The following is a 27,988-nucleotide window of genomic DNA, read 5'->3' on the forward strand; positions in this document are numbered from 1 at the left end:
CTTTTTTTGCACAACACAAACTATAAAATCAAGTATTTATTCACCACATCCCTTCATACATTATGACACTTTTTAGTTTCATAATCAACAATTTTTCTATAAAAAACTTGATTTAACAAAAGATTCGTTTTCTGGTGCCATTCCTCCATTTTGTGGTTACATACAAGTTCCCAGGTTGTACACAGTTTCGTAAATTATTGAAGTTTTTTATAGGAAAAATGTCGATTTAAACTAAAGTGTCAAAGAAGGCGAAGAAAGGTTAAAAAAAAGTTATAAAAAAGAAGGAAGGGTAAAAATGTGAAAGGGGCAAAAAAAAACAAAAAGCTGGTCAAAGGGTCAAAAAAAATGACAGAAGGTCAAAAAAGGTGACAGAAAGTCAAAAAAAGATGACAGAAGGTCAAAAAAGATGACAGATGGTCAAAAAAGATGACAGGTCAAAAAGATAACAGAAGGTCAAAAAAGATGACAGAATGTCAAAGACAGGTCAAAAAAGATGACAAAAAGTCAAAAAAGATGACAGAAGGTCAAAAAAGATGACAGGTCAAAAAAGATGACAAGAAGGCCAAAAAAGATGACAGAAGGTCAAAAAGATGACAGAAGGTCAAAAAAGATGACAGGTCAAAAAAGATGACAGAAGGTCAAAGACAGAAGGTCAAAAAAGATAACAGAAGGTCAAAAAAGATGACAGGTCAAAAAGATGACAGAAGGTCAAAAAAGATGACAGAATGTCAAAGACAGGTCAAAAAAGATGACAGAAGGTCAAAAAAGATGACAGAAGGTCAAAAAAGGTGACAGAAGGTCAAAAAAGATGACAGGTCAAAAAAATGACAAGAAGGCCAAAAAAGATGACAGAAGGTCAAAAAGATGACAGAAGGTAAAAAAAGATGACAGGTCAAAAAAGATGACAGAAGGTCAAAAAGATGACAGAAGGCCAAAAACGATGACAGAAGGCCAAAAAAGATGACAGAAGGCCAAAAAATGTGACAGAAGGCCAAAAAAGATGACAGAAGGTCAAAAAAGATGACAGAAGGTCAAAAAAGATGACAGAAGGTCAAAAAAGATGACAAGAAGGCCAAAAAAGATGACAGAATGTCAAAGACAGAAGGTCAAAAAAGATGACAGAAGGTCAAAAAAGATGACAGGTCAAAAAAGATGACAGAAGGTCAAAAAAGTTGACAGAAGGTCAAAAAAGATGACAGGTCAAAAAAGATGACAGGTCAAAAAAGATGACAAGGCCAAAAAAGATGACAAGGCCAAAAAAGATGACAGAATGTCAAAGACAGAAGGTCAAAAAAGATGACAAGAAGGCCAAAAAAGATGACAGAATGTCAAAGACAGAAGGTCAAAAAAGATGACAGAAGGTCAAAAAAGATGACAGAAGGTCAAAAAAGATGACAGGTCAAAAAAGATGACAGAAGGTCAAAAAAGATGACAGAAGGTCAAAAAAGATGACAATAAGGCCAAAAAAGATGACAGAAGGTCAAAAAAGATGGCAGAAGGTCAAAAAAGATGACAGAAGGCCAAAAAAGATGACAGAAGGCCAAAAAAGATGACAGAAGGCCAAAAAATGTGACAGAAGGCCAAAAAAGATGACAGAAGGTCAAAAAAGATGACAGAAGGTCAAAAAAGATGACAGGAGCTCAAAAAAGATTACAGAAGCTTAAAAAAAGATGACAGAAGCTCAAAAAAGATGACAGAAGGCGACAAGAGATGAAAAGGTCAAGAAGGTGAAAAATTCAAATAGGTAAAAAATTGTTTTTTAAAAAAGGTGAAAGAAGATTGGAGAAAAGAGGCCAAAAAGGTGAAAAAGTTTTTAAAATGGCGAAAAAGATTTTTAAAAAGGAGACAAAGTCAAAAGGGGAAAAAGAACAAAAGCTGAAAAAACAAAAAAGACCAAAAAAGGGAAAAGTCAAAAAGAGGTGAAAGGCCAAAAAAATGTGGGGAAAAAGGTCAAAAAATGTGTGAACGTTGCGTGGTAAACAAATACTAGCGATTATATAGTTTGTATTGTGACAATTTTCAGAACTTTTGAGGGCTGTAACTATGGTAATAACAGAGAGCACCATTTTTTTCAGATTTTTATGATTTACACGTCAAAATACATAGGTACACACAAAACTTTTCAAAATCGGCAAGCGCTATCCGAAATTTAACCTTCCTTTTCAAACAAGAAACAAAAAATGTTTTGTCTGTCCTTTATTACAAATAATGAGAAAGAATCCAAACATTCTATGTACAAAAGGTTCAAAACAAAAAAAAACAGTGAAGATAAAACAATTGACGTTCTGTTTGAGCTTAGCAAGTAGAGGGAAAATTCTGTTTTTTGTGTTATTGTTTGCAGAAAACTTGTACAGTTATGTGAATAAAGTATACACCTATAGTAGTATCAAATGTAAATGTCATGTGGACATGATGACATTTTTGAAAGCTAATTCATATTTACAATTTCCTGGATTTTTCTTACTCTCAGAGAAAAAATTTATACAAAAGATATATATAATCGGCTTTTAAGTCTGAAATCAAAGGCTCATTGAATAAGTTCAATGAAAAAATTAACAGACGAATCAAAACTTTTTATTGCAATGATTCTAGGTTGACTAGCAGGATCATCAATGACGATTCCCTTCAGAAAATTAGAATCATCAGTAGCCAGTTGACGAACATTTTCATCCTAGAAACAGCAACTCAAAGATATGTTTTTACATCGAAAGACTAAGTTGGTTGAAAAATTCCTAATCGGTCGAATTCATAACAACTTTTCATTATTATGAACTTAGGATAGCGTGTAAACTACAAATAAAACTAAAATAACAATTTACCACAATACATTTTTCAGCCTTCAATTTTCACAACAATAAAATCACAAATCTTTATTATACATCACATATAATTTCAGATGAATGAAGAAGATGATTAGGTGTGTTTTGTTATTTTTCATTTCAAGGTTTGTTCCACCCAGTAGTCTATAGATCTCAGATTCGATTATTTTCAATGTCCCTGAATTATCATTCACAGATTGAAAATTGTGAAAACATTTGAATGGTGATCCAAGAAGTTCTTTCAGCGTATCTAGACGTGTTTTACAAAAACGAAACACGTGTTTCGATATACAATAGCTTCTTCAGGCGTGTAGAAGCTATAGAGTAGCTTCTGCAGGCGTTTATATACTATAGACACACCTGAAGACATATAGACACACCTGAAGAAGTATAAACATACCTGAAGAAGCTATTGCAAAGAGTTTTATTGTTTTACTGAATTACAACACGCAAGTCTATACCATATACACGTCTGAAGAAGCTATTATATAGTGCTTTACAACAGCTTCTTCAGGCGTATCTGTACTACAGGCACGCCTGAAGACCTATAGACACGCCTGAAGAAGCTATTTTATAGTGTCTATAGTATATATAAGTCTGAATAAGTCATTGTATATTGCTATACACGGCTGAAAAAGCTATTGCATGGTACTATACACGCCTGAAAAAGCTGTTTTACAGAAACACTACACGCGTGTCTATACGTCGTCAGATATGTCTATACTATATACACGCCTGAAGAAGCTATTATATAGTGCTATACTATAGCTTCTATAGACACGACTGAAGACCTATAGACACGCCTGAAGAAGCTATTATATAGTGCTATACAATAGCTTCTACAGACACGCCTGAAGAGCTATAGACACGCCTGAAGAAGCTATTGTATGGTGCTATACAAGCCTGAAAAAGCTGTTTTACAGAAACACAACACGCAAGTCTATACATCTTCAGATATGTCTATACTATATACACGCCTGAAGAAGCTATTGTATAGTGTTATACAAGTCTGAAGAAGCTTTTGTATAGTGCTATAAAAGGCTGAAAAAGCTATTGCTTCTTCAGGCGTGCTATACACGCCTGAAGAAGCTCTTGTATAGTGCGATACAATAGCTTCTTCAGGCGTGTATATACTATAGACACACCTGAAGATGTATAGACACACCTGAAGAAGCTATTGTTTAGCGAAACACGTGTTGCGTTTCTGTAAAACTGTGTACTGAAAATATCATAATGAAGTGTTTCTTGAGTAAATAATTTAGGAAGCTGCAAATGATTATAGGGCTATTAACAATCAGCATAGGCCTCCACATAAAAATTCTTTAGATCCGTTTCGATCCAATTCAAGAGATACACGCATTCAAAGACAGGTATTCTATTTTCTGGTAGCCGATTTCTTGGAAAGCAAAGTAAAACACAAAAACTTTTTGAAAAGATTTTGAAATCAATGAAAACAATCGAATCTGAAATGAACTGAAAAAAAATACATACATTATATTACAGTACAGATGAAATGTCCTGTAGTACGGATTACACCACCTAATACAGATATATCTACTAGCGGTAGAAAACATTTATAAAAATATCTCGCCCTGCGCAAATTCATCTAATATTAATGTTACAAATATAGTCAGAATCAAAGATCGAAAGCTAGTGATATTTGTGACGAAGAATTCGCATTTATGGTCTGTCTGTAAATGTCATCCGAGGTATGAATTTGTTATTATCGACTACTGATCCAGTTGACTTTGCATTTGTCGAAATGTGACACGATAGTAAGAAATACAGTGTAGAGGAAGAAATTGAAATAAATTAATTTATTCTATATCATTGTGCACATTTATAAGAAAAATCCTGAGAAAGGTCAGTTTTAGACGTTGAAATTACCTGCAAACGAGATGAATTGATCACTGAGGACAATGCACGCAGTGGACGCCCCAAAGACGCTGTTACCGACGAACAGTGACCGCAAAATGAAACTGATTGAGATAGCTGAAGATGAGGGAAAAAACAGCGACTATCACATAGCGTTATTGGAGCTTTTGAAGAATAAAAAATTGATGTTCCATCAAGTCAATGCACCACATCCCAAATCAATGAAAACGATTGTAGAATTGCACGAATTGGGCTTCGAATTGATTCCGCATCCAGCGTATTCTCCAAATCTGATCCTCAAAATTATGTGACATCTATAATCGTTGTATCGCTCTCAAATAATAAAAACGAATTTTATAAAATGTTTTTTTTGTGTTAGCCAACGATCTTTTCAGTTCAACTATTACATTATCTAGATTATATTTTTTTAATGGTAAATTTAATTATGTGATTTGCAATCTGGTTTTTCAAAAAAAATGTCCATTTTGGATACTATCAAATAATTTAATGGTTTGGGAATCTTCACAGACCTAAGTGCAGCTTTTGATTGTGTTGATCATGACATACTACTGAAGAAAATGGAGTACTACGGAATAAGAAGAGTGGCACTCAAACTAATCAAATCCTACTTGTCCAATCGATTTCAAGTAGTTTGTATAGAAAATCAGAGAAGCACTCCTCAGACAATAAGTAGAGGAGTTCCTCAGGGATCAATACTGGGCCCCCTTCTCTTTATTATTTATATTAACGATTTGCCAAATATGTTCACCTTAAATATCGAGATAATTATGTATGCTGATGGCACCACATTTGGCATCAATCTGTTTAAAATCTGTTTTTCCGTTAATCAGCTGAGTTTAAACAGATTTTAAACAGAATGATGCCAAATGTGGTGTCATCAGCATACATAATTGTCTCGATATTTGAGGTGAACATATTTGGCAAATCGTTAATATAAATAATAAAGAGAAGGATGCCCAATATTGATCCATGAGGAACTCAGGTATCAATATTGGACACTCCCCAATAAAGGAGAGTGTCCAGCTACAATCCTTGGGGAAGTTATGGAACAAGCAAAAACCTGGTTCTTGACAAACAAGCTCATACTCAATGAAATTTTTATTACACAGTTAAGTATCTTCTGAAGATTTTATATTATACTTTTTGAGCATATGTTAATTTTATCGTATTTTGTGACTTGTTTTAAAGCTGTAGCTTTGTTATGAACCAAATAAAAATTTGAATTTGAATGAAGAGACCTTTCAACCTAGACCTAGTTTTCTATTAATCAATATCTCACATTGATCATCAGTACAAAGAAATTTACAAGGAACTAAAGGTCAACTATAATAATCTACTAGAAAACGCCAAGAAAGATGACTATATGGAAGAGAATTGCACAATCAGACAACAAAACCAAAATGATGTGGCAGCTAATTAAAGCAGAAACAGGTTCACTGCATTGTAATCAGATAGATACTGAAAATCCAGGAGAAATGGCTAATAATTTTAACAACCATTTTGCAAATTCAGCTCTCAAAATTTGCTCAACACAAAATAATATCGGGTAAGTGAGCGGTTTTGAGAAATCGATAGCTTCCAATAGTCACACCTTGTTTTTGAGCCCAGTCACAGAAAATGAGTTAATAGCAATTGTAAAAAATATGAGAAACAAAAAGAGCTGTGGAATCGACGATGTTCCAATACTTATCATTAAAAGTTGTATGTATGAAGTAGTTAGTGTTTTAACTCATCTGATAAATATATCATTTGAGCAAGGAATTTTTCCTGATGATTTGATGACAGGTTTTGTAAAACCACTACATAAAAAAGGAAGTTGGTCAGACATTAATAATTTCAGACCAATTAGTTTTCTGACACGTATATCAAAACTATTCGAAAACTCAATGACCACAAGACTAACATCTTTCTTCTCAAACTTCAAGATGTTTTCAAGTCACCAACACGCCTATTTGAAAAAGAAATGCATTGAGACAGCTCTTGTTAATTTTAGTAATGAAATTCTGGAAGCAATGGAAAGAGGGGATCTATCATGTGGGATTTTCATGGACTTATCTAAAGCCTTTGATTGTATAGATCATGATCTTCTACTACGTAAACTTTACAAATATGGAATTCGAGGGAACTCCCATGACTGGTTCAAGTCGTATCTAAAAAACAGAAAGCAAATCGTAGAACTGAACTTGAAAGATACAGTAGCACGATCAGAGGCTTCGGAGGCGTATATGGGAGTTCCACAGGGTAGTATATTGGGCCCAATACTCATTATATTTACAAATGACTTAAACATGGTGGTAAATTCAAATTCCGCTCACATAGTTAATTATGCTGATGATACTAACCTATTGTTGACAGGTGCAAACTTACCACACAGTATTGTATTGTAATAGAAAGGACAAAAAACTTTTTTCTGGAGAAAAAATTGATTTTAAATGATGAAAAAACAGATTGCGTCATGTTCAAAATTGATAACAGCATGGAGACACCAAAGAGTATTAGTTTCAATGATTTTAGAGTGACCTGCAACACCTCTGTGAAGTTTTTGGGTATATATATCAATGACACCTTAAGTTGGGTAAATCAAATAGACAATCTCAAAGACTCAAGTAGAGGAATCTTTAAAATGAACAAATTATCAACAGTACTAGCGATATACATTTTTGAGTCATTAAAATTTTTAGTTAATCAACCAAGCTACTTTGAAAAGCATCATAAAACACATGAGTATGGAACAAGATTTAGGAATGATTTTTTATATCCGATACATAAAAAATATCTATATGAAAGAAGTACTGTATACAGGGCGATTAATTTTTTTAATTCTCTGACACAGGATATAAGAGACATTGGGTTGGCCAGTGGTTTTCTGAAGTCTCTGAAAGAATTTTTATGCAATATAGAGCCTTATACTATAGATGAATATTTTACCAGCGGATGTTAAATTTGTCTAATCAACTCTATACTTATATGTGTATGTGACGTGTTGTATTCAAATTTTGTATCTTATTAATCTTTTGTAATTTTGTTCACTGACGTATTTCTCAGACAAAGCATTTCTTTTAACTTTTTTACAAGATTTACATATACTCTGGAGAAATAAATGAATATCTATCTATGTATATATCAAATTGTGTGTTCCGAGCCCTCACTTTTACAGTTTAGTGATGAGATTTTTGCGTAGGTAACAGGATATAATTTCAAATTCTAAAACTGATGAAATCCGGGATTCTTTACAACCAAGCAAAAATATTCAAACAATAAATTCGTTCCATACAAGTATTTCAAATTGTATAACAATTTGCAACTTACCTGAGATCTGCCTTTGTGACAGAATTTTAGACAGGGTACATAATTATAAATTTCTAGGGTTGAACATTGATGATAAACTAAAATTTAAAAATCACACAATAAACTTAAGCAAGAAGCTTGCCTCAGGTTGCTATGCACTAAGAGTGATTTCTAGAGAACTAGGCTACTCCCATTCAAGAACAGCTTATTTCGCTCTAATAGATCCCCATATTAAATATGGAATTGCCTCCTGGGGAGTCTGTTCTAGAGATTTATTTCAAATGATTTTTGTGCTCCAAAAAAGGGCTGTCCGATATATGTGCAAAGCAGCTCCCAGGGATCCATGCAAGCCTCTTCTCATAGCTCACGGTATTTTAACAGTCGCTGCCCTGTTTATCTTGGATTCAATTTGCTTGATAAAAAAAATATTTTTGTGCTTCTTCCCCTTCCTCATATAATACTCGTAGCCACAATAGTAACATAGATCTGCCTATTCCTGCGAGCTCCCTTGTTAGGGATTCAATTATATTCAACGGGATCAAACTGTTTAACCACTTACCAGCCCGAATTGAAGAAATTATAGTGCTTAACAAATTCAAAAAAGCAGTTAAAATGCTACTTGTTGATAGGGCCTATTATTCAGTTCAGGAGTATCTTGACGACTCACTTGAATCTTAACTTTTTTTTATATGTCTTGTTATTTCCAGCTGAATATCTCAGTGTATTTCACATTTTTAGCTTATGTTTATTGTATTTTGTTTAAATTGTGTATGTTTTTTTTATGTAGATTTTTGTATCTTACATATTATTTATGACTTTGTCTACAAGATGTAGTTATTCAGACAATAAAGTATATTTGATTGATTTGATTGATTGATTGAATCAATAAGAAAGAAACAAGCTGATTGTTTTGATAGCATAATTCCAACTGTTAAGGTCTCGCCATATAACACAGACTTTACGGACGATAAGTAGGTTATTGGCATTCTCGTTAGGCAAACCTTTGATTACAATTAAACTCATATCACCAACGATATCTTATCTCTCCGTTGCAGACTGAATTTACAGTACCCACAATTATTTTTTATCATAGTGAATGTTGGTTTTTATCATATAATTGATGCAAATGCATCGAAAACTATGCGAACAGCCAAATGCTGAAAATTATTGACACAACTTTCTGTAATCTGAAATCTTTAGTGTAAATGGTACAAATAGTTTGGTTGAAAATGAGCACATAAAATTTCTAGGTATAGTTTTAGACCCACAACTGAGGTGGACAGCCCATATAAACTGTTTATGTAACAAGCTGTTGCAAGTGATATTTGCACTAAGAAAAATATGACATGTCACAAACATGGAAGCAACAGTATCTGCATATTATGCAGATAATGTACCAGGGTATAGATAATGTACCAGGAAATGTCATGAAGGCTGTTGGTGACATTTTATCACATCCACTAAGTATTTTAATAAATAGAAGCTTTTATGAAGGTAAATACCCTGAACAATTGAAGTTCTCAAGAGTTGTTCCACTCTACAAGCAAAAGGGGTGTAGAAAGGAGGCCAAAAATTATAGGGCAGTGGCGGTTCAGTGTCACATTGGCAAAATATATGGAATACTCTTATAACGTAAGACTCTGCAATTATCTCGAAAGGTTTAATATTTTAGATAGTTCACAGCATGAGTTTAGAGCGAAAAAATCTACCACGACAGCATTAGAAGAAGCTATATCTCACATCCATGACGCGTTGAACAAAAAAGAAAACATAATGGGACTGTTCTTTGATATGAGCCGGGCGTTCGATACCGTTGATCACAATTTGTTGAAAGCTAAACTGTATCATATTGGTGTTAGAGTCCCGTGTTTGGAATGGATACATTCATATCTGTCAAATAGAAATCAACAAGTAGAAAGCAACGGTGTCCGATCCGAGCCGATTGAAACTAGAATAGGCACTCCTCAAGGATCATGTTTGTCACCAACCTTATTCAATATATTTATAACTGATCTACCCATGGAGGTAGCTATCCAATTATTTATGCAGATGACACTAATTTAATCATCACTGGACACTCAAGGGAGGAAATACAGGACAAAGCTGACGAATCTATCAAAAACATAACCCAATGGTGTGGTAATAATAACATATTTCTGAATATAGACAAGTCAATAGCTGTTTACTTTAATACAAAAAATGCCACTGTGAACCAGAGCATACTACTTAAAACTGAAGAAACATCATTAGAAAACTCGACCTGTATGAAATTTTTAGGGGTCCACTTGGATCAAAAACTCAAATGGAACGATCATGTTGAACATGCATCCTCAAAACTGAGCTCATATTGCTTCATTATTAGAAACTTGCGTAACACAGTGTCAATGTTCAATAATTGTTCACATCATAAATAAACATAACTCTCTCAAAACAAGAAAGGATGTTCACAATCATAATACGCGGCAGAAGGACACCATCAATTTATGTTTCTCTAGATTATCAATCGGACAGGAGAATCCCAATTATATAGGAATCAAATGCTACAATAAAATATGTGAAATTAAGAAATTTAGAGAACTCAGCACAAGTTTATTTAAAAATTATATAAAAAAGTTTTTAGTACAAAAATGATATTATTCAGTTCAGGAGTTTTTGAATGAAAATTTTGACTTGGACCACATGAAACAGTAGTCTTTTGATTCAAATTTTTAATAAATAATTCTAATTAGTATTGATAAACTTATATTTCATTTATTAATTTTTAAAGTGTGTACATGTACCTATTTATTTATATCAATTTATTTTATTTTATGACCAAAAAGTGAAATTGTAATATTATTATAACCTACTTATTAGTGACGATTCCCATAATGTATGGTACTTGTATTGTAACATTCAGTGGAAAATAAATTGTCTTGTCTTGTCTTGTCATTGTTTCATAGTCACTTGATGTATGGAAAACAGTGTTACGGTAATGCAGTATCTACACATATTACGAGAATTTTCACATTGCAGAAAGCGGCAATAAGATCTATTTTAAATGTACCATGGGATACCAGTTGTAGAGAACTATTTCCTTCATTGAAAATCATGACATCTACTCACTGCTCATTTATCAGAGTATAATAACAGTTAAATCAAAGATAAATGAACATGCAACACACTCGTCAATTCACCCTCATGATACCAGACACAAACATAATTTGTTGGTGCCATTATGTCGTCTGCAACGAACGCAAAGAGACGACATACGGCTCTTCCACCTTCTTCCCACAGAGTTTAGGAATAGACCCTCGACGCAATTCAAAAATCAATCAAAACAGATACTATCCAATAACTGTTTCTATAGTATACTTGAATTCGAAACATTCATCAAGAAAAACAGAAATATCTTCATGACCCACAGAAACCTGTAGTTTTATTTATACTGATAGCACAGTTCATCATCATCAATATACATACTTTATATATTTATAATGTATAATGCCATTGTTTATTTAGCTTTTCTATTGCGTTATACCTTCTATTTTTTTATCATTAACCAATTTTAATGTATGACCTTATATAAATTTTTAAATGTATTTTTCTACTGACCTGTCTACAAACTTTATGTTTCTTGAGACCAATAAAAATTATTATTATTATTGCAGGGGCATATTTATTCAACTTATTGCCTGAAAGCATGAAATCGGAAACAAAAATAAAAACTTTCAAACATACACTGAAAAAGTTGTTAATCCAAGGAGCATTTTATACTTTAGACGATTTTATTCAAAAGTGTGGCTGATTCATTTTCATCTATGTAGTATGCATTATATGTACTGTTTTTAATATGTATCCATCCAATATGTTTTAACTTTTGTGTGAAATTGACTATTGTTAATGTGTTTGTACTTGTTGTTTGTTTTTTATTTTTTTTGACATATCTCATGTTGTAAGAACAACCTAAAGAGACAAATATATTATCTATCCATCTATCTATTAGGTAGGTGTGTATGTATGACTATATATGTATGTACATATTAACTGTATTAAGAAATCAAACATTTTATAAAATTATTATATGTGTGTACATGGGTCTGTGTGTGTATATATGTGTGTATGTGTATATGTGTGTATATGTATATATGTGTGTATATATGTGTGTATGTATGTATATATATTATTTTAATGTTTTTATCATCTGACAATTCTTTCCTGTTTTGTATTTATAACCAATTAATATAGAATAAATTAGGGAAAACTGTTTTTATTTCTATTCTACTGTATTGTTGTGAAAATATTTTATAGAAACATGACTCTATATATACATTAAGTACATCCACTTTTAACATCCGACAATCCATATTGGTTTGCAAATTTTAATTTCATTTAATTATCATGACTTCCTGCTCATTTTAAGCAGTTAGGATTTATGTACTATTATATTTAGGAGCTTTGTCAATAAGAATTCTATTCTTCAGATAATAAAGCATGCTTTGATTTGATTTGATATTACTATACTCGTACGTAAATTTTGCCCGACCTTGATAACTTGTTCAGTTCAAAATTTGAGAGGGAAAATACACTATTTACGTCCGAACTGTATTGTGGATACTTGAAAGAAACATGGAGAGGTGCCAAACTGGGAAAAAAAAAACATTTGAGCAAATGCAAAGTCCCCCGAACTCATCCTTCACCCTCCAGCAACCTCGAACTTATCGAATAAGCCTACAAATAGTACCTCACCAAACAGACCAGATATGCGATAACGCAACGCTAATAAACTATGTAGTTGAAATATCTGTAAATCGAAAGGATCATCTGTACGTGTAAGTAAGTGGAAGTAATGAAAAAAACGTGAAGAATTAAAAATCTCAGGTAGTCCTGGACGACCACCTGAGGCGGACAGAATTTTCCCTTGCAGAACTCACTCGAGAACTCACCAGTTTTATAAAAATAATCTAACATCTTCTCTTTCTCCTGCCAACGTTCGGTCAGCCACTTGGTGAGACTCTCGGGGTCTTCGGGCACAGCCTTAGAGGGGTATAACCGGTAGAAGAATACTGTCTTGCACGGCTCTCGGTTACCGAAAACTATGTGGGTGAGATCGATGGGCCATCCCTTTGGATAGGCTATCGTTATGTCCAGGATCCATTCGATGTGCGGATGATCCATCGAGTTTTCTAGAAAAATTAAATTGAATATCAGTTACTAGGCCAATGCAAATGATAAAAAAAAAAACAAAGACATTGATGACAGAATAAAAAAATAATTTACGAACAACTAGTAAAATACTTTGATATAAATAATCTTCTGAGTCTTCATCAATTTAGATTTCAGAAAGGAAAATCGACGTCTGATGCAATAAACTTTCTCACAAATAGTATATACTGCTGAAATGGTTTCAGTTATTGCTTTATTTTTTGGCAACGACCAAAATGCTAATGCAACATCAATTTTATTTAACGAGCAAAACCCTGGTAAACACCTAAGCAGAAATCACGTTCTGGATTCGGTCACAAAATTCAGGGAGACAGCTTCGGTTTTAAATAAGAAAAGAAATGTTCAGAAAAGGGTAGTGAATGACGATAATGCAATTGGAGTGATTGGTCGATCCCAGGTTAAGTACCAGAGGTTTATCAGCAATGGCCGGAATAAGCCATATGAGCGCATGGAGAATCCCTAAAAACCACGAATTCCATCCTTACAAAATTAAACTTGATCATGAACTCAATGAGGATGATTTTGACGAAAGACAGGAGTTTTGTGAGGGCATGAGTGAGAGATTGATGCAAAATCCCGAGCTGCTTTATAACATCTGTTTTTCGGACCAAAGCTCATTTTATTTAAATAGTTGCGTGAACCGTCACAATTGCCGTTATTGGTCGGATGAAAACCCAAGACAATACGCAGAACTACATACCCAACATCCCCAAAAATTGAATGTCTGGGCCGGAATATTAGGCAATCATAGTATTATAGGTCCATTTTTCATTGATGGAAATTCAACCGGTGATTCTTATTTACAACTTCTTGAAGAGGCAATACAACCTCGTATAGTCGAAATAATTGAACAGGATCTAAGATGTCAAGATGAATTTATCCATTTTCAACAAGACGGTGCACCACCCCATTATGCCCAGCAGGTTCGAAATTTTTTGAATAATCATTTTGAAGGACAATGGATTGACAGAAGAGGTCCAATTGAATGGCCAGCACCATCACCAGATTTAACACCACTGGACTACTTTTTGTGGGGATATTTAAAGTTTAAAGTTTATGCTACACAGCCAGCCAATTTGGATGAATTACGTCGTAGAATTATTGATGAATGCCGAGCTATAACTCCTGAGATGTTGAATAATGTAAGAGCAAAATTCGAACAAAATCTTTATTGTTGCATGCAACAAAATTTCCTATGTGAGTTACCCTTATTAGGTGATACTTTTTTTGTGTGTGCTTTAAAAACAATTATTGGGATTTATTAACCCTAAAAAAGTTTTTTTTAAACTTTTCTGTGTCATCAGTATTCAAGGAAATCAGCAGGTTGTATTCGTTGTGTAGGTAAGTTTTTAGATGATTCACTTTTTTATCAGAAGCATAAAATATCCACGTCAAAAGGCAACCTTCATAAGGAGGTGCCACTTAATTTACCTAAAATGTAAGGGTGGTAACCAACCCCATCCCCCGAAAAAATCTCGTAATAAACAAATAATTCTTACTTTTTTACAAAATCAAATGGACACGTATTAGCAGGTTGTCATAAAAAGCAAAAATTTTTTTAATGAACGTTCTGAACCCCTCCGAGGGGTTGCGTACTACAAAAAATCTGATTAGTCTGAAAAGTATCCCCCTTTAATTAGAAATCGACGTGTCCGAGCTTTTTTAAAAATCTTACTTTTTATATTAAAAAACGGCTCTGTTAAGCTTTCGTTGTTACACACCGTATATAGTAGCTCAAAAATGAGTAATTAATTTTAAAAAACATTCTTTCATTGTAACAGTATGGGAGAATTTCAAACACTTACTTTTTATACAATTAGAATTGTTATTGAAAGTAGATTTCGGGCCCAATGCGTTCATTATGACTTGCATCGCCCCCACTCTGGGTAATGTCACGTTTTCGAATTTTGGCAAGTTCATTTTTTCTGCGTATTTATGAGAAATGGCTTTCCTCTTCCTTAAAAAGCCCCCTTCCGGGAACAGCACCAACCAATTTCGTTTCAACGGTATATAAGCATCTAGAAGATGTTGTGCCAGCTGCTGTAGAGATACATCCCTTTTATCTTTACCCTGCAATAAACAACACGTGGTTCAAGTAACAGTAAAAGAGGGGAAATAATAAAGGGCTTTTCATGATGAGCGTTAATTAGCCGTTTATGACAAACTATTTAACGGATCAACCTGAAAATTTCACAGTATGCATAAATCAATATGACCTACACGCCTAAAATATTTCAAATGAAGCGGCGTTGTCGCTTCTACTATAAAGTAGCGGCTTCTTTGATTTTTCAAATGGAACATCCCGTATATAATATCATATTATGATTCATTATCACTTTGTCAACAAATTCATATACTATTTCCCTATACCTATCTATAACCGTTTAGAAGATATAAATTAATTTCGATATTTTTTTACCAAACATGAACTTTTATAAATGCTGATAATATTGAACTCTCTTGCACTAAAACGATCAAATTTGAAATAGAGTGGAGTGATACTATGAGGATCTTCACTCCGAGTCATATTTTCATTTGCCTCATACAGGGTCTTCAAAAAATGCAGATACTTTGATCTCATGAAAAAATTAGTGGAACTCAATTTTTTCAAATGGAACACCCTGTATATTTCAACATTTTTGAGCTCTACATCCGATTTTAGATTAACTTTGTGCAGATAATACTATTTCTATTTTGAACCGTTTTCGAGATAAACTGTTTCAAACGGAAACTGACGTGGTTTTCTTGCTCGTTTTTCATCACTTATTTTGGATATTCAACTTTTTTTTTGTACTTAGTAATATTTCTTTTTGATCCAGTTTTTCAACTGTCTCAGATCAGTCAATTCGAAATTGGTATGTACCTACCTTAGAAAAAGTTACAATTTGTATACATTGAGGTATTGGTCTCTAACGTACAACAGTACACATTAATATTTTTTAATAGTGTGCTTTGGAAAAATAAATAAACCAATTATTTAACGTCAGACTTTCGTTAGTGGTTTTGACTGATTGTGATAGCTACCAATTATAATAGAATAATGTCAAGATTAGGTTACAGTAATGAAGATTTCTTGAATTTATTAATAATTTATGGTGAATGCAATAGAATTGCAAATAGAACATGCCGAGTATTTCATGAAAGATATCCACAACTTCCGAAGCCGAATAATAATGTGATAAATTGACTACTAAAAAACTGTAGGTTTTGTGGAACCTTTCGTCCAAAAATCATTCGTAAGAAGACTAAAGTGGATGATGATGACAATGGTATAACAGTTTTGGGATACTTTCATGCATTTCCAAATGCTTCTCTGCGCGAGGCTGAAAGGGAGATAGGTATAACCTACTTGTCGAATTCTTAATAAGCATAAATGGCATCCCCATAAGTTCTACTGTTTCTAACATTTGAAAGAGACTGATTTACCTCGTAGAGTGGAATTCTTTGAATGGTTACTTGTCAAGTCTAAAGAGGATGAACATTTCCTTGATAATATCATATGGACAGATGAGGCCAAGTTCACAAAAAATGGAGTTTTCAATAGACACAACAGTCATTATTGGACGCCAGAAAATCCCCATGTTGTCCGCCAAAGGGGTTTTCAAGAAAGATGGCAATTCAATGTATTTTGTGCCATAAAGAATGAGTCAATTTTTTATATTGAGTTTTATGATGATAATTTGAATGCATCAAAATATGAAGATTTACTGAGGAATCGAATTCAAATGATTTTAAATAATAGACCAGGAAGAGAACGTGTATGGTACCAAATGGATGGTGCTCCACCCCATAATTCTCATTCAGTCACCGAAGCTTTAACCGAAATCTTCGAAGACAGATAGATTGGTAATAATGGACCTTTTCGTTGGCCTCCTAGAACACCAGATGGCAATCCATTAGATTATTTCGTGTGGGGTTTCATTGAAAATATGGTTTACTCTACTCCAATAACAACAATGGAAGATATGATATCGAGAGTTACAACTGCTTTCAATAGTTTGACTCCAGACTTGATCAGAAGCGCTACACATGACAATCTTTTGAAGAGATTACATGTTTGTTTAAGTAGAGGTGGAGATGTGTTTGAACATATTCGGAAATACACTGACGAATAAATTAACTCATTAATTTATGAGTTTTTTATTTTCAGTTCGTGTTTCAGCGTTAATAAAACTATTGTTTGAAGAGAAGTTTCATTCAATGGTTGGGGAGTATTTTAATAATTATCTTTTCCTTGTATTATCTGTGACTAATTGAGAAACATCAAATGAAATTTGTTTTACAAAAATGAGTGATGAACAAGGAAACCATGTAAATTTCCGTTTGAAACAGTTTTTTCTCGAAAACGGTTCAAAATAGAAATAGTATTATCTGAACAAAGTTAATCTAAAATTGGATGTAGAGCTCAAAAATGTTGAAATATACAGGGTGTTCCATTTGAAAAAATTGAGTTCCACTAATTTTTTCATGAGATCAAAGTATCTGCATTTTTTGAAGACCCTGTATGAGGCAAATGAAAATATGACTCGGAGTGAAGATCCTCATAGTATCACTCCACTCCATTTCAAATTTGATCGTTTTAGTGCAAGAGAGTTCAATATTATCAGCATTTATAAAAGTTCATGTTTGGTAAAAAAAATATCGAAATTGATTTATATCTTCTAAACGGTAATAGATAGGTATAGGAAAATAGTATATGAATTTGTTGACAAAGTGATAATGAATCATAATATGATATTATATACGGGGTGTTCCATTTGAAAAATCAAAGAAGCCGCTACTTTATAGTAGAAGCGACAACGCCGCTTCGTCTAAAATATTTTAGGCGTGTACGTCATATTGACTTATGCATACTGTGAAATTTTCAGGTTGATCCGTTGAATAGTTTGCCAGAAACGGCTAATTAACGCTCATCATGAAAAGCCCTGTATAGTTCAAATTTCGTTTGTTGGCTCTAGACCTCCACATCAATTAATATGAGAATGGGGAAGAGAAACTTTTTGTGATGTTTCATATTAATTATGATGAGGTAAGAACCAATTGTCAATGCAACGTTTCGTTCATTGGATTCCATCTTCAATTTTTCTATCAATAGGGATTTCTAAGTTTCTTCACCTATTTCAGTAGAAACTAGCATAGCAAATTCAGTCATTTATCCAACACATGTATTTCTCGGTGTTTCTCTTCTGAGAATAGTCATCAAAGTAAGGTTGCTGAAAAATTTTTTCAACCAGAATCCGAATTTGCACGCTTTGAATCCTTTCACTGATCGAATTTTTTTGACATTTTTAGAATAGAAACGTACAGAAATGAAGTTTTAGTTTATTTCATCTACAGACCAAAGTTTTGGTCAAACAAAAGCCAAAGTATCATAAAAAAACACAATATTGCCATACTCACGGACATGATGAAGAAATCTTTATGTAGAACGCTAACAACTCCGAAATTGGTATATTTGAACAAACTGTCCATAATCCACATTATATTTGGTAGAACATTTTTCTTTGGGTTCAGACCAGCAAATAGTAAAGGCACGTCGGCTGTCGACTGGTGATTTGCAATTATAAGTGTCTTTTTCTCCAAACATTCCGTTATGTCATTTCCGGCCTCCACAACTGAAAAAAAAAAAATCGCATAAGGAATAGAAATTGAATGTATTTTGTTCCTTTTCAAAGGTTTTTCAACACTCTATTAATAATAATAATAATAATCATTTATTGATGCTAATATACAGTAGTATTTACACAAGTCGAAAAGAAAAGAAAAAAAAATACGTTATTAGATAAAAATTTACAATAAATGCATATAAACAAGTATACTTGACAACTAACACTTACAGATATAAATAAAATGATGCACAGACATTGTTAAAAAGAATTAAGTGATTTAATGCATGTCCCTAAAGTTATTTTGAAGGTACTCCTCAGTGCTATAGAACGCTTTTCTTTTTAGGTATAGTTTTATTTTGTTCTTAAACTGTGTGACAGGTAAGTTTTTTACTTCTTCTGGAAGGACATTGTACATATTTATGCAATGATAGCTAGTTCCGTCTCTAGTACGGGAGAGTCGCAAATAGTTTTGTACAATTCTTTGACTGTTTCGAGTAGAATAGTTGTGTGAATCGCAATGTCTACTATACATGTTTTGATTTTGTTTCATATACAATAGACATTCCAATATGTAGACACATGGCAAGGTAAGTATACATAGTTCCATAAACTTTTGACGACAACATTCCTGGTAACCTATGTGGGCTATAATTCTGATGCATTTTCGCTGTAAACTATATGCTTTGGATGCGTGGGTTGAGTGGCCCCAATTCAGTATAGCATATGACATAGCTGAGTGAAAAAAACTATAGTAAGCTGTCATTAATACATTATGAGATACACTATATACTAGATATTATGTGTCTGAAGACTGAATCAAGAGATACATACACACGTATGTATCAAATTCAAAGTTTTATTTGGTTCATAACAAAGCTACAGCTTTAGAACATGTCATAAAATACGATAAAATTAACATACGCTCAAAACGTTAAATATAAAATCTTCAGAAGATACTTAACTGTGCAATAAAAATAATAATACAGTACATACATACATGCAAGGCATCTTTGCTCTATGGTCCAGGGAATGAATGGAATAAGTCGTTAATACGATATAGGGAATTTTCCGTAAGTAATGTCCTTAAATGTTTTTTTAATTGAGTAGTAAAGTTCAGAGAACATACTGTGAGAAGCAGGCCATTGTACATTTCAATATCAATAGTATCATCCATTCTTTGTAACCAAGTTTGAGATATGATCAAATTATCTTTATTTCTAGTATTGTGACCGTGTATATTGGACACAACAGAGTAACTATTAATGTTTTGTTTGACATATAGTAACTTTACAAAAATTATCAGAGAGTAAAGTGTCATTATTCTCAACGTTTTAAATATTGGTTTGCAGGAGTCTTCAAAATTAGCTCCTATAATGGATCTCACAGCCCTCTTCTGAATTACGAGTATAGCATTTAAATGAAACTGAGCTGCCGAGCTCCAGACAGACAAGCCATATCTAATAATGGATTCGAACAGTACATAATAAGTAGTTATTACAGCGGATTGGTTGATAAGTTATTTAACTTTCCTTATAGCAAATACTGCACTATTTAGTCTATTGCAAATTTTATATGTATGTATGTTCCATAGTAGCCTGACATCTACATTTACACCCATAAATTTAGTGTGCGGCATGTCTAGGTCGTTTTCTACATTGTGAGATATTCTGGATTCGAAAATAAGACTTTTGTTTTTTTTTTTTTATTGAGTATGAGCTTGTTTGCCAAGAACCAGGTTTTTGTTTGTTCCATAACTTCCCCAAGGATTGTAGCCGGACACTCCCCTTTATTGATACTGATGCCAATTGTCGTGTCATCAGCATACATAATTGTCTCGGTATTTGAGGTGAACATATTTGGCAAATCGTTAACATAAATTATAAAAAGAAGGGGGCCCAATATTGATCCCTGAGGAACTCCTCTACTTATTATCTGAGGAGTGCTTCTCCGATTTTCTATACAAACTACTTGAAATCGATTGGACGGGTAGGATTTGATTAGTTTGCGTGCCACTTGTCTTATTCCTCGTACTCCATTTTCCTCAGTAGTATGTCATGATCAACACAATCAAAAGCTGCACTTAGGTCTGTGAAGATTCCCAAAAATTTTTCGTTTCTTTCCTTAATACAGTGTTCAGACTTCAGACCTAATTTCACAATTTGAAGTACCTACATTTCAAGTAGCTGAGTTTTACCTGAGTTTGTAATGAAATAAATTACCCGAGCTTATGTCCCAGTTTCCACATTTTGAAAAAATATTTAGTAACGGAGAGTTATTCAATTCTAATTGGTCATTCAGTAAATTACCCGAATTCTGGAGTTTATTGATTTCTAAACATTCTAGATAATAGAGTTTCAAACTTTTCTCTTCTAAATGCAATACTTCTGCTAAAAGGTGGTTTGCAAATGTGGAATTGGTCTTTCTATTTACAAAACTACTTCTATGCTCTTTAATTCTTTGGGAAAATGTTCTCCCTGTTTGGCCAATATGCAGTTTTGGGCAAAAGCCACAAACGTCTCAGACGAAAGTGTTATATATGCACCGGAGCTGCGTTGACATTAATAGAGTCTCAGACACTTTGCTGTCTGGGTCTGATCTTTCCTGCACTGATGAGAGCTCATACCTCAAAACCTGCCTGTAGGTGATTCACTCGATAATTTCAGCATGTTCCTCCTGCTGGATGAAAAAGAAACATCTGCAAGACTAACCTCTGTCAGGTTTCTTGCATAAATATAATTCAATATCCAGCGTGGTATTAGCTGGGAAAGTATGTGTTTTTCGGCAGGCATTTACTAGAACCTATGGTGATGAATGTTTCGATTTCATTTCGAAATATTTATTTTCTTATAACTCTTTATTAGGTGACACAAAAATTGAGAACTCGGTTTTATTGAGTTTTTTAACTCAAATAATGCATGGGTTGAAACCAAATAATAACAAATGTTTATGACAATCCGTTGCAGGAATTAGTGAGTATTCAGAAAATTATCGAAAAGTTAAATGAGTTTATTTACATAATTACCCCAATTTCCACTTCAAATCGACTGCTTATATACTTGTTTAGCTTCGATGTTATCTACAAAGAATGTAAACAAATTATAATGAGGAGTTGTCCTACAAACAGTTATTTTTTTCACTTAACGAGTGAAGTCTGCTCTATGACCTTTGAATATTGAAGGCATCCATCAATTGAATATTATTTCATAAAAAAAAAGTGGAAAGACTCGATATGGAAAAATTAACCATTTTTAGATTGTATAACAAAGATATATCCGTTACTGATATGTAATTGCCTTTTAAGAGCAGTTAAATTCAGGAATAAAAATGTGATCCAGCCTAACACCACTGATGATACCTATGGCAGGTCGAAACAGTGATGTTTGTTGTTGAATCACGATTTCTTTGTTTTAGGGATTTGGTTGTGATCATGAAGTACTTGATTTCAACATTTTTTCTTTGGGTAAACTATTAAAAGTGGATCAAAATAAATCACAGCAACTGTGATATTCTCAAGATATAAGAAAATCTTCATATCTGTCAACAACTTTATGATAATTCGTTACTATTTAACTTGTTTGTTAATGATGTAAATCAGCAAGAAATTAATTTTTGATGTTTACCAATGACATTACAAGTTTCAGAATACTTGTAGAAATTTATTTCATTTAACTTTAATAGCAGTTTGAAAAATACAATACAGCAGGAAGATTATTATGAAGTACTTACACTTATTAAATTGAAATATAAAATAAATAAAAGTAACTAGAATAATTTTTTTTCAGATCGAGTACACCAGTGGTTGTTTTCGCCAAAAACTAGAATTGCCAAACTTCGTTTTTTGGCTCAACTGCTTCCATTTCGAATGATATAAAAAAAAACAGAGGAGGTTTCAATACTGTTTCAAATTTGTTATAATCTGATACAAATCAATTTGCAATGCCACGTTTAGTTAATTAGTGCATGGTACACAAGTATATTCATTTGGCTCCAATATTCGTGTTTGAAAAACCAGAAAAAAAGCCTATAAAAAGTAGGGGGATTTATGGAGAGGGGGTAATCAATAGACTTAAAATGAGTATTGTAATATACACATGCATATATTTTCACATATTAATTATCCTCCCTGAAAATAATCTCTTTTCCCAGAAATACATAAATTCCCCCAAAAAAACCGAAATTTCCCCGAAATACAGAAAATCACCCTGAGTTACAGAAATTTCTCGAAAAATGAAGAAATTCACCCCGAAATACAGAACATCCCCCGTAATATCAAGAAATTGTTCCCGAAATACAAAAATTCACTCAGAATTACAGAAATGTCTCAAAAAAAAAAGAAATTTCCGTCGAAATACATAACTTCACCCTTAATGAAGAAACTCCCCCCCAAAATACAGAAATTTCCCCGAAATATGGAAATTCATCCAGAATTACAGAAATTTCTCCGGAAATAAAGAAATTCTCCCTGAAATACATAACTACCCCGATAATGAAGAAATTCTCCCCGAAATTCATAAATTCACCCCTAATTACAGCACTTCTCCACGAAATACATAATTTCCCACAGAAATTTACCACGAAATAAAGAAATTCGCCCAAAATACAGAAATTCGTCCAGAATTATAGAAATTTCTGCAGAAATAAAGAAATTCTCCCCGAAATACATAACTACCCCCATAATAAAGAAATTCACCCCGAAATTCAGAAATTCACTCCTAAATTCTGAACAACCATTCTTATGATACCAAAAGTAAGAATTTACTGTAAAGATTGCATATTGGGGCCCAAAATAATGTAAAAAAAAACAGACCTAGTGAAAAAAATATTTGAGTGTATTATGCATCTAGCTGAAAATATGCCTCACAGATAAATGTTTTATTTCAATAGAAGTACTCATAAATGAAAAGTACATTATATACATGTCTTGTAAGTTCACACTCGGTTTATCGGATTATGAAAATAAGGACTTTGTAATGTCTTACATCCAATAAATAAACCCTTAGGATATGTTGTTAATGTTGCAAAAGATTCACAATATACGTAAAATTGAATTTCACTAGTTCGGACTTCCATTGTCTATTATATAAAATGATTTGAAATCCCTGAAACAAGTAAAAAATAATAATTAAAAAGAATAGTTGAAAATAACAATTATATTAAGCAACAATAAACCTGAAATGAAATGATAGTGAAATAACCTACAAGTAAAAATATAATAATTGAATAAATAAAAATTAAGGAATGCAAAAAGAAAATAATAAAAAATAAAAAAGTGTAGAGATTCCAAGTCACGTTAGTTCACGACGTTTCGATTGTTGGTATCTACAATCGTCTTCTGGTGATGACAGTCCAGTCATCACCAGAAGACGATTGTAGATACCAACAATCGAAACGTCGTGAACTAACGTGACTTGGAATCTCTACACTTTTTTATTTTTTATTATTTTCTTTTTGCATTCCTTAATTTTTATTTATTCAATTATTATATTTTTACTTGTAGGTTATTTCACTATCATTTCATTTCAGGTTTATTGTTGCTTAATATAATTGTTATTTTCAACTATTCTTTTTAATTATTCTTTTTTACTTGTTTCAGGGATTTCAAATCATTTTATATAATAGACAATGGAAGTCCGAACTAGTGAAATTCATCACGAAACATTGTCAATCACCTTCAAACAATACGTAAAATTCATCTCTTGCCACATACTTCTGAGTCATCTCAAAATATAACTCGAAAACCACCCAAGTAGAATCAGTTCTGATATATTAACAGTCAGATCTTTATATTCAAGTTATCACAAATTAATTCATTTCACTAGTAAATGACTCAACAATCTTTCGATTGTGATACATGATAACTTTGAATATGCCTTTTGATACATATTCAGTGATTATTATGTGCAAATATCAGTTATATTGTCAATTTAGGTGAAATAAGTAAGGCTCCCCAAAAAATATTGCAACAGGTTTGTATGCATTCGTTGTTTTTATTCATATGTATAATTCATCTCTGACCATTGTGTTGAGACCTTCAAAACTCTTGAGGTCACCGGCGCATCTTGTTTATATTTTAAGGATTCAAGCATTTAATTAGATGCCTGCATTTTTATAAAGGTCAAGCTACTTCAAGGTTTCAACTAAGTAAGGTATATCAAATGATTCAAATGATATGATCAATTCCTTCCCTCTTTTTTCCGATGTGGAAATTGGAAATCAGTTCATTACATGCCCATTTGATGAATTGGTAAATTATTTTTATAAAACTTCAATTTTCAATTAGTTTATGCCTAAACTGTGGTAAAATTAATAATCTTCAAGTGGGTAGTTTCTTTAATCATTAAATAGGTAGTTTCTATATAATGCTTGAATTTTCAATGAGTTCGTGCATGAACTTTGGTAAAATTTTTAGTCAATATATAGATATAAGGTCATATGATTCAAAATATTATACTATGCACAAATTAGGTGAAATTTAGTCCATATAAACACGCCTGAGGAAGCTACCATATAGTGAAACACTTGTTGCGTTTTTGTAAAACTGCTTAGTGGAAATCTAACAATAAAATGTTTCTTAAATACATTACAGATTTTCATCAAGAATCAGCCAATTCTATCACATAGATATAACAAGACCAACCTATTTGGAAATGCCGTAAAAATTAAAAAGAATGTTTGACAAACAATCTGAACTTACTTTCATACCCTGCCGAGTGAGACCATAACGAAACCATGGCTAATAACCAATGGAACATATAGCTTTCTATCCTCCAGTAGACATCGGGAAATAGTTTTTTGAGTGGCAAGAGAAGGATCATCCACATTACATAGGTAGGAATACAATATAAATGGTTCATTAAAATGAAACACAGCCTGAATAAACCCTTAGGAATTTTGTACCAATTTCTGTAACAAAAAAATATAGCAAATCAACATCAGTTGTCCACCAAAATTCTCAAAAATACTATAGGAGATTGATTTGGGCAATTTAACACCTTTAGTTCTGTTTGAATGTTAATAACTTTGATTCTGAAGTATTTATATATGATAAATATTAAATTTTTGTATTTGTAAAAAATGCAGTACTTAGGTACTCTAAATGTGTTTGATTTTTAAATTCATTTAAAGTGGAACTCATGTGAATACTATCTGATTTTATTCCACAAGGAATGTTTGAAATACAAAGTGAGTAGAGAAAAGTATCTTCTGTATAATTCAGTGTTCATATAGAAGTATTTGTTTCGAAAGAATTTGTTTTTTTCGTGTAATTCATGTTCATGTTTACATGAAAGTAGCTGTTTCAGGAGGACTTTCTTTCAGTTTGTGTCCGAAAGTTACTTCTTTGCATGATCTACACATTCATGTATAGAGTTACTTATTTTCAAATTGATTACTTCCCTCCTTCCTTTGGAAGACTCCCTCATCTTTTTTTGTATCAAGATGGAGTAGTAGAAAGCCAAAAACTTTCATTCTCAAAAATCGTTATCATCTTTCTTACATTTCCTACACAAAAATAATGTATGAATGAAAGGTAGGTAGTTACATTTTTTATAAAATTAAGAAAGCCTCATAAGTAATAATTTTAAAGTGGGCCTGTTAAAATATTTCCCACAAAATCTAGCTGAAGCGAATGAACCCTTCTTGTGCTTGAAACTCAATGGGGTAGTTCTGAAATAATTGTAAACTTATGTAACATATAATGAAATGAGAATTAAAATATTAAAATTTTTCTTAGTCATCACATCAACAGACCCATGTAGTGAATACACAATCATTCTCAACACCTACCTTGGACTATCCATATTTATTGTTACTATTGTTCTCTAACGTTCTTAACTCACTTATCACGTCACAAATTTCATGAAAGATTCAACGATAACCTTCGGACATTGTAAAAGTTCAAAAATAGTCGAACATACAAAGAATATATCTCAATACAACTATGTAGATGATTGAAATTCTTCGCGGAATTCGAGTTGGAAACCGACAGATATCAGTTGATACACGTGAATTATTGATAAGACTTAAGTAGTAAATCTACAAGTTCAGTCGGTATTCATCTATCTTCTTATAACGTAGATAGGATATCTAAACACACATTATTTGGTAAATATGAAATGAAACATGATGGCTTGATTTGATAGCAGATTGGCGGATGGCAAATGACATTGGCACAGTATAATGCTAAAAGATCCAGTAGTTTACCCTTGTCGGAACCACTGATGTTTGTGTCATACAGTTTTATTTTTTTAGGACACTGCGCATCCATGATTATCGTCCACGAGTGGATTTGTCAGCGGTTGACATTTCATACACTGCTCAACAATTGAATAATAGATATAAACTGCTCAACAAATTCTATGGAAAATTGAATTGATGTTTTGTAGTAATATAGAATATTATATATCAGTTTCAATTTTTTTATTCAAATTGTTCCACTTTTCTACCCGCTCCTTGTCTGTTTGGTACAAACTTTGGAGTTTGTACCAAACAAGAATTGATTTGCTTGTCCAACCCAGCCGATCCTTTCAAAACATACATGTGCGAAGGTGGTTATTTTCAATTGAATGAAAAATGATACTCATTGCACAAGGACAATTATCGTTTCCAAATGATTTCCCAAAAGATATCTAAGCTTGGTGCTACATAAAAAAAAAACTAATGAAATCTTTTGATATTCTGACTATTGTTAGAAATGGGTGTTGGCAAATTTTTTCTTTGGTTGATGACATCCAGGAAATGTGCTACAAATAAAAACAGAACAATTTTATGAAATAATTCATTTATTTGTTCATCAGGCCCTAGATAAAAATATATAATCACTCACTCGAATTGACTGTCGTGTTCGTCGGTGGTTGAAGCCCTATTCTGAACGATCGAGTTCCACTTGCATTCGTCCAACCCGTTTTAGGAATCACACGTTAAATGGTGAGACCTCCTTAATACCTAGCTCGCACAAGTTTTTACTTCTGAGGGTTGTCGTTCGCAGGGATGCGACAGCTGGTTAACGGAAAAACAGATTTTAAACAGTTTTTTATTCAATCCCTCATCTTTTAAAATTGGCCACAAACTAAGGAATGCTGAAATGAAAAAGAGAGAATTGAAACTTTCTGTTTTTTACCACTCTCATTTGTAATTAACGTTGTAATTACCCCTTTGCAAACTTCATCCTAT

General features: G+C 32.8%; 1 protein-coding gene and 1 long non-coding RNA gene across 2 annotated transcripts; both read right to left on the reverse strand.

Annotated features, from left to right (window-relative positions):
• Nucleotides 1–2,181: 2,181 nt before the first annotated feature.
• Nucleotides 2,182–10,384, reverse strand: LOC141482604 (uncharacterized). Its single transcript, XR_012465609.1, has 2 exons — nt 3,965–10,384; nt 2,182–3,796 (listed from the first exon to the last, which is right to left on the reverse strand). It is a non-coding gene; the product is annotated as an uncharacterized lncRNA (long non-coding RNA).
• Nucleotides 10,385–11,635: 1,251 nt separating this feature from the next.
• On the reverse strand, nt 11,636–26,977 carry LOC141482605 (acyl-CoA:lysophosphatidylglycerol acyltransferase 1). The gene is made up of 5 exons (XM_074176158.1): nt 26,603–26,977; nt 25,512–25,720; nt 18,609–18,823; nt 15,014–15,278; nt 11,636–13,168 (listed from the first exon to the last, which is right to left on the reverse strand). The coding sequence occupies exons 1-5, from the start codon at nt 26,614–26,616 to the stop codon at nt 12,762–12,764; spliced, it is 1,110 nt and encodes a 369-aa protein (XP_074032259.1). The 5' UTR covers nt 26,617–26,977; the 3' UTR covers nt 11,636–12,761.
• Nucleotides 26,978–27,988: the final 1,011 nt, after the last annotated feature.

This window comes from Leptinotarsa decemlineata, unplaced genomic scaffold (assembly GCF_025532065.1).
Source record: "Leptinotarsa decemlineata unplaced genomic scaffold, Ldec_3_MD MMD2_tig00001621_RagTag_RagTag, whole genome shotgun sequence".
Lineage (NCBI taxonomy): Eukaryota > Metazoa > Arthropoda > Insecta > Coleoptera > Chrysomelidae > Leptinotarsa > Leptinotarsa decemlineata.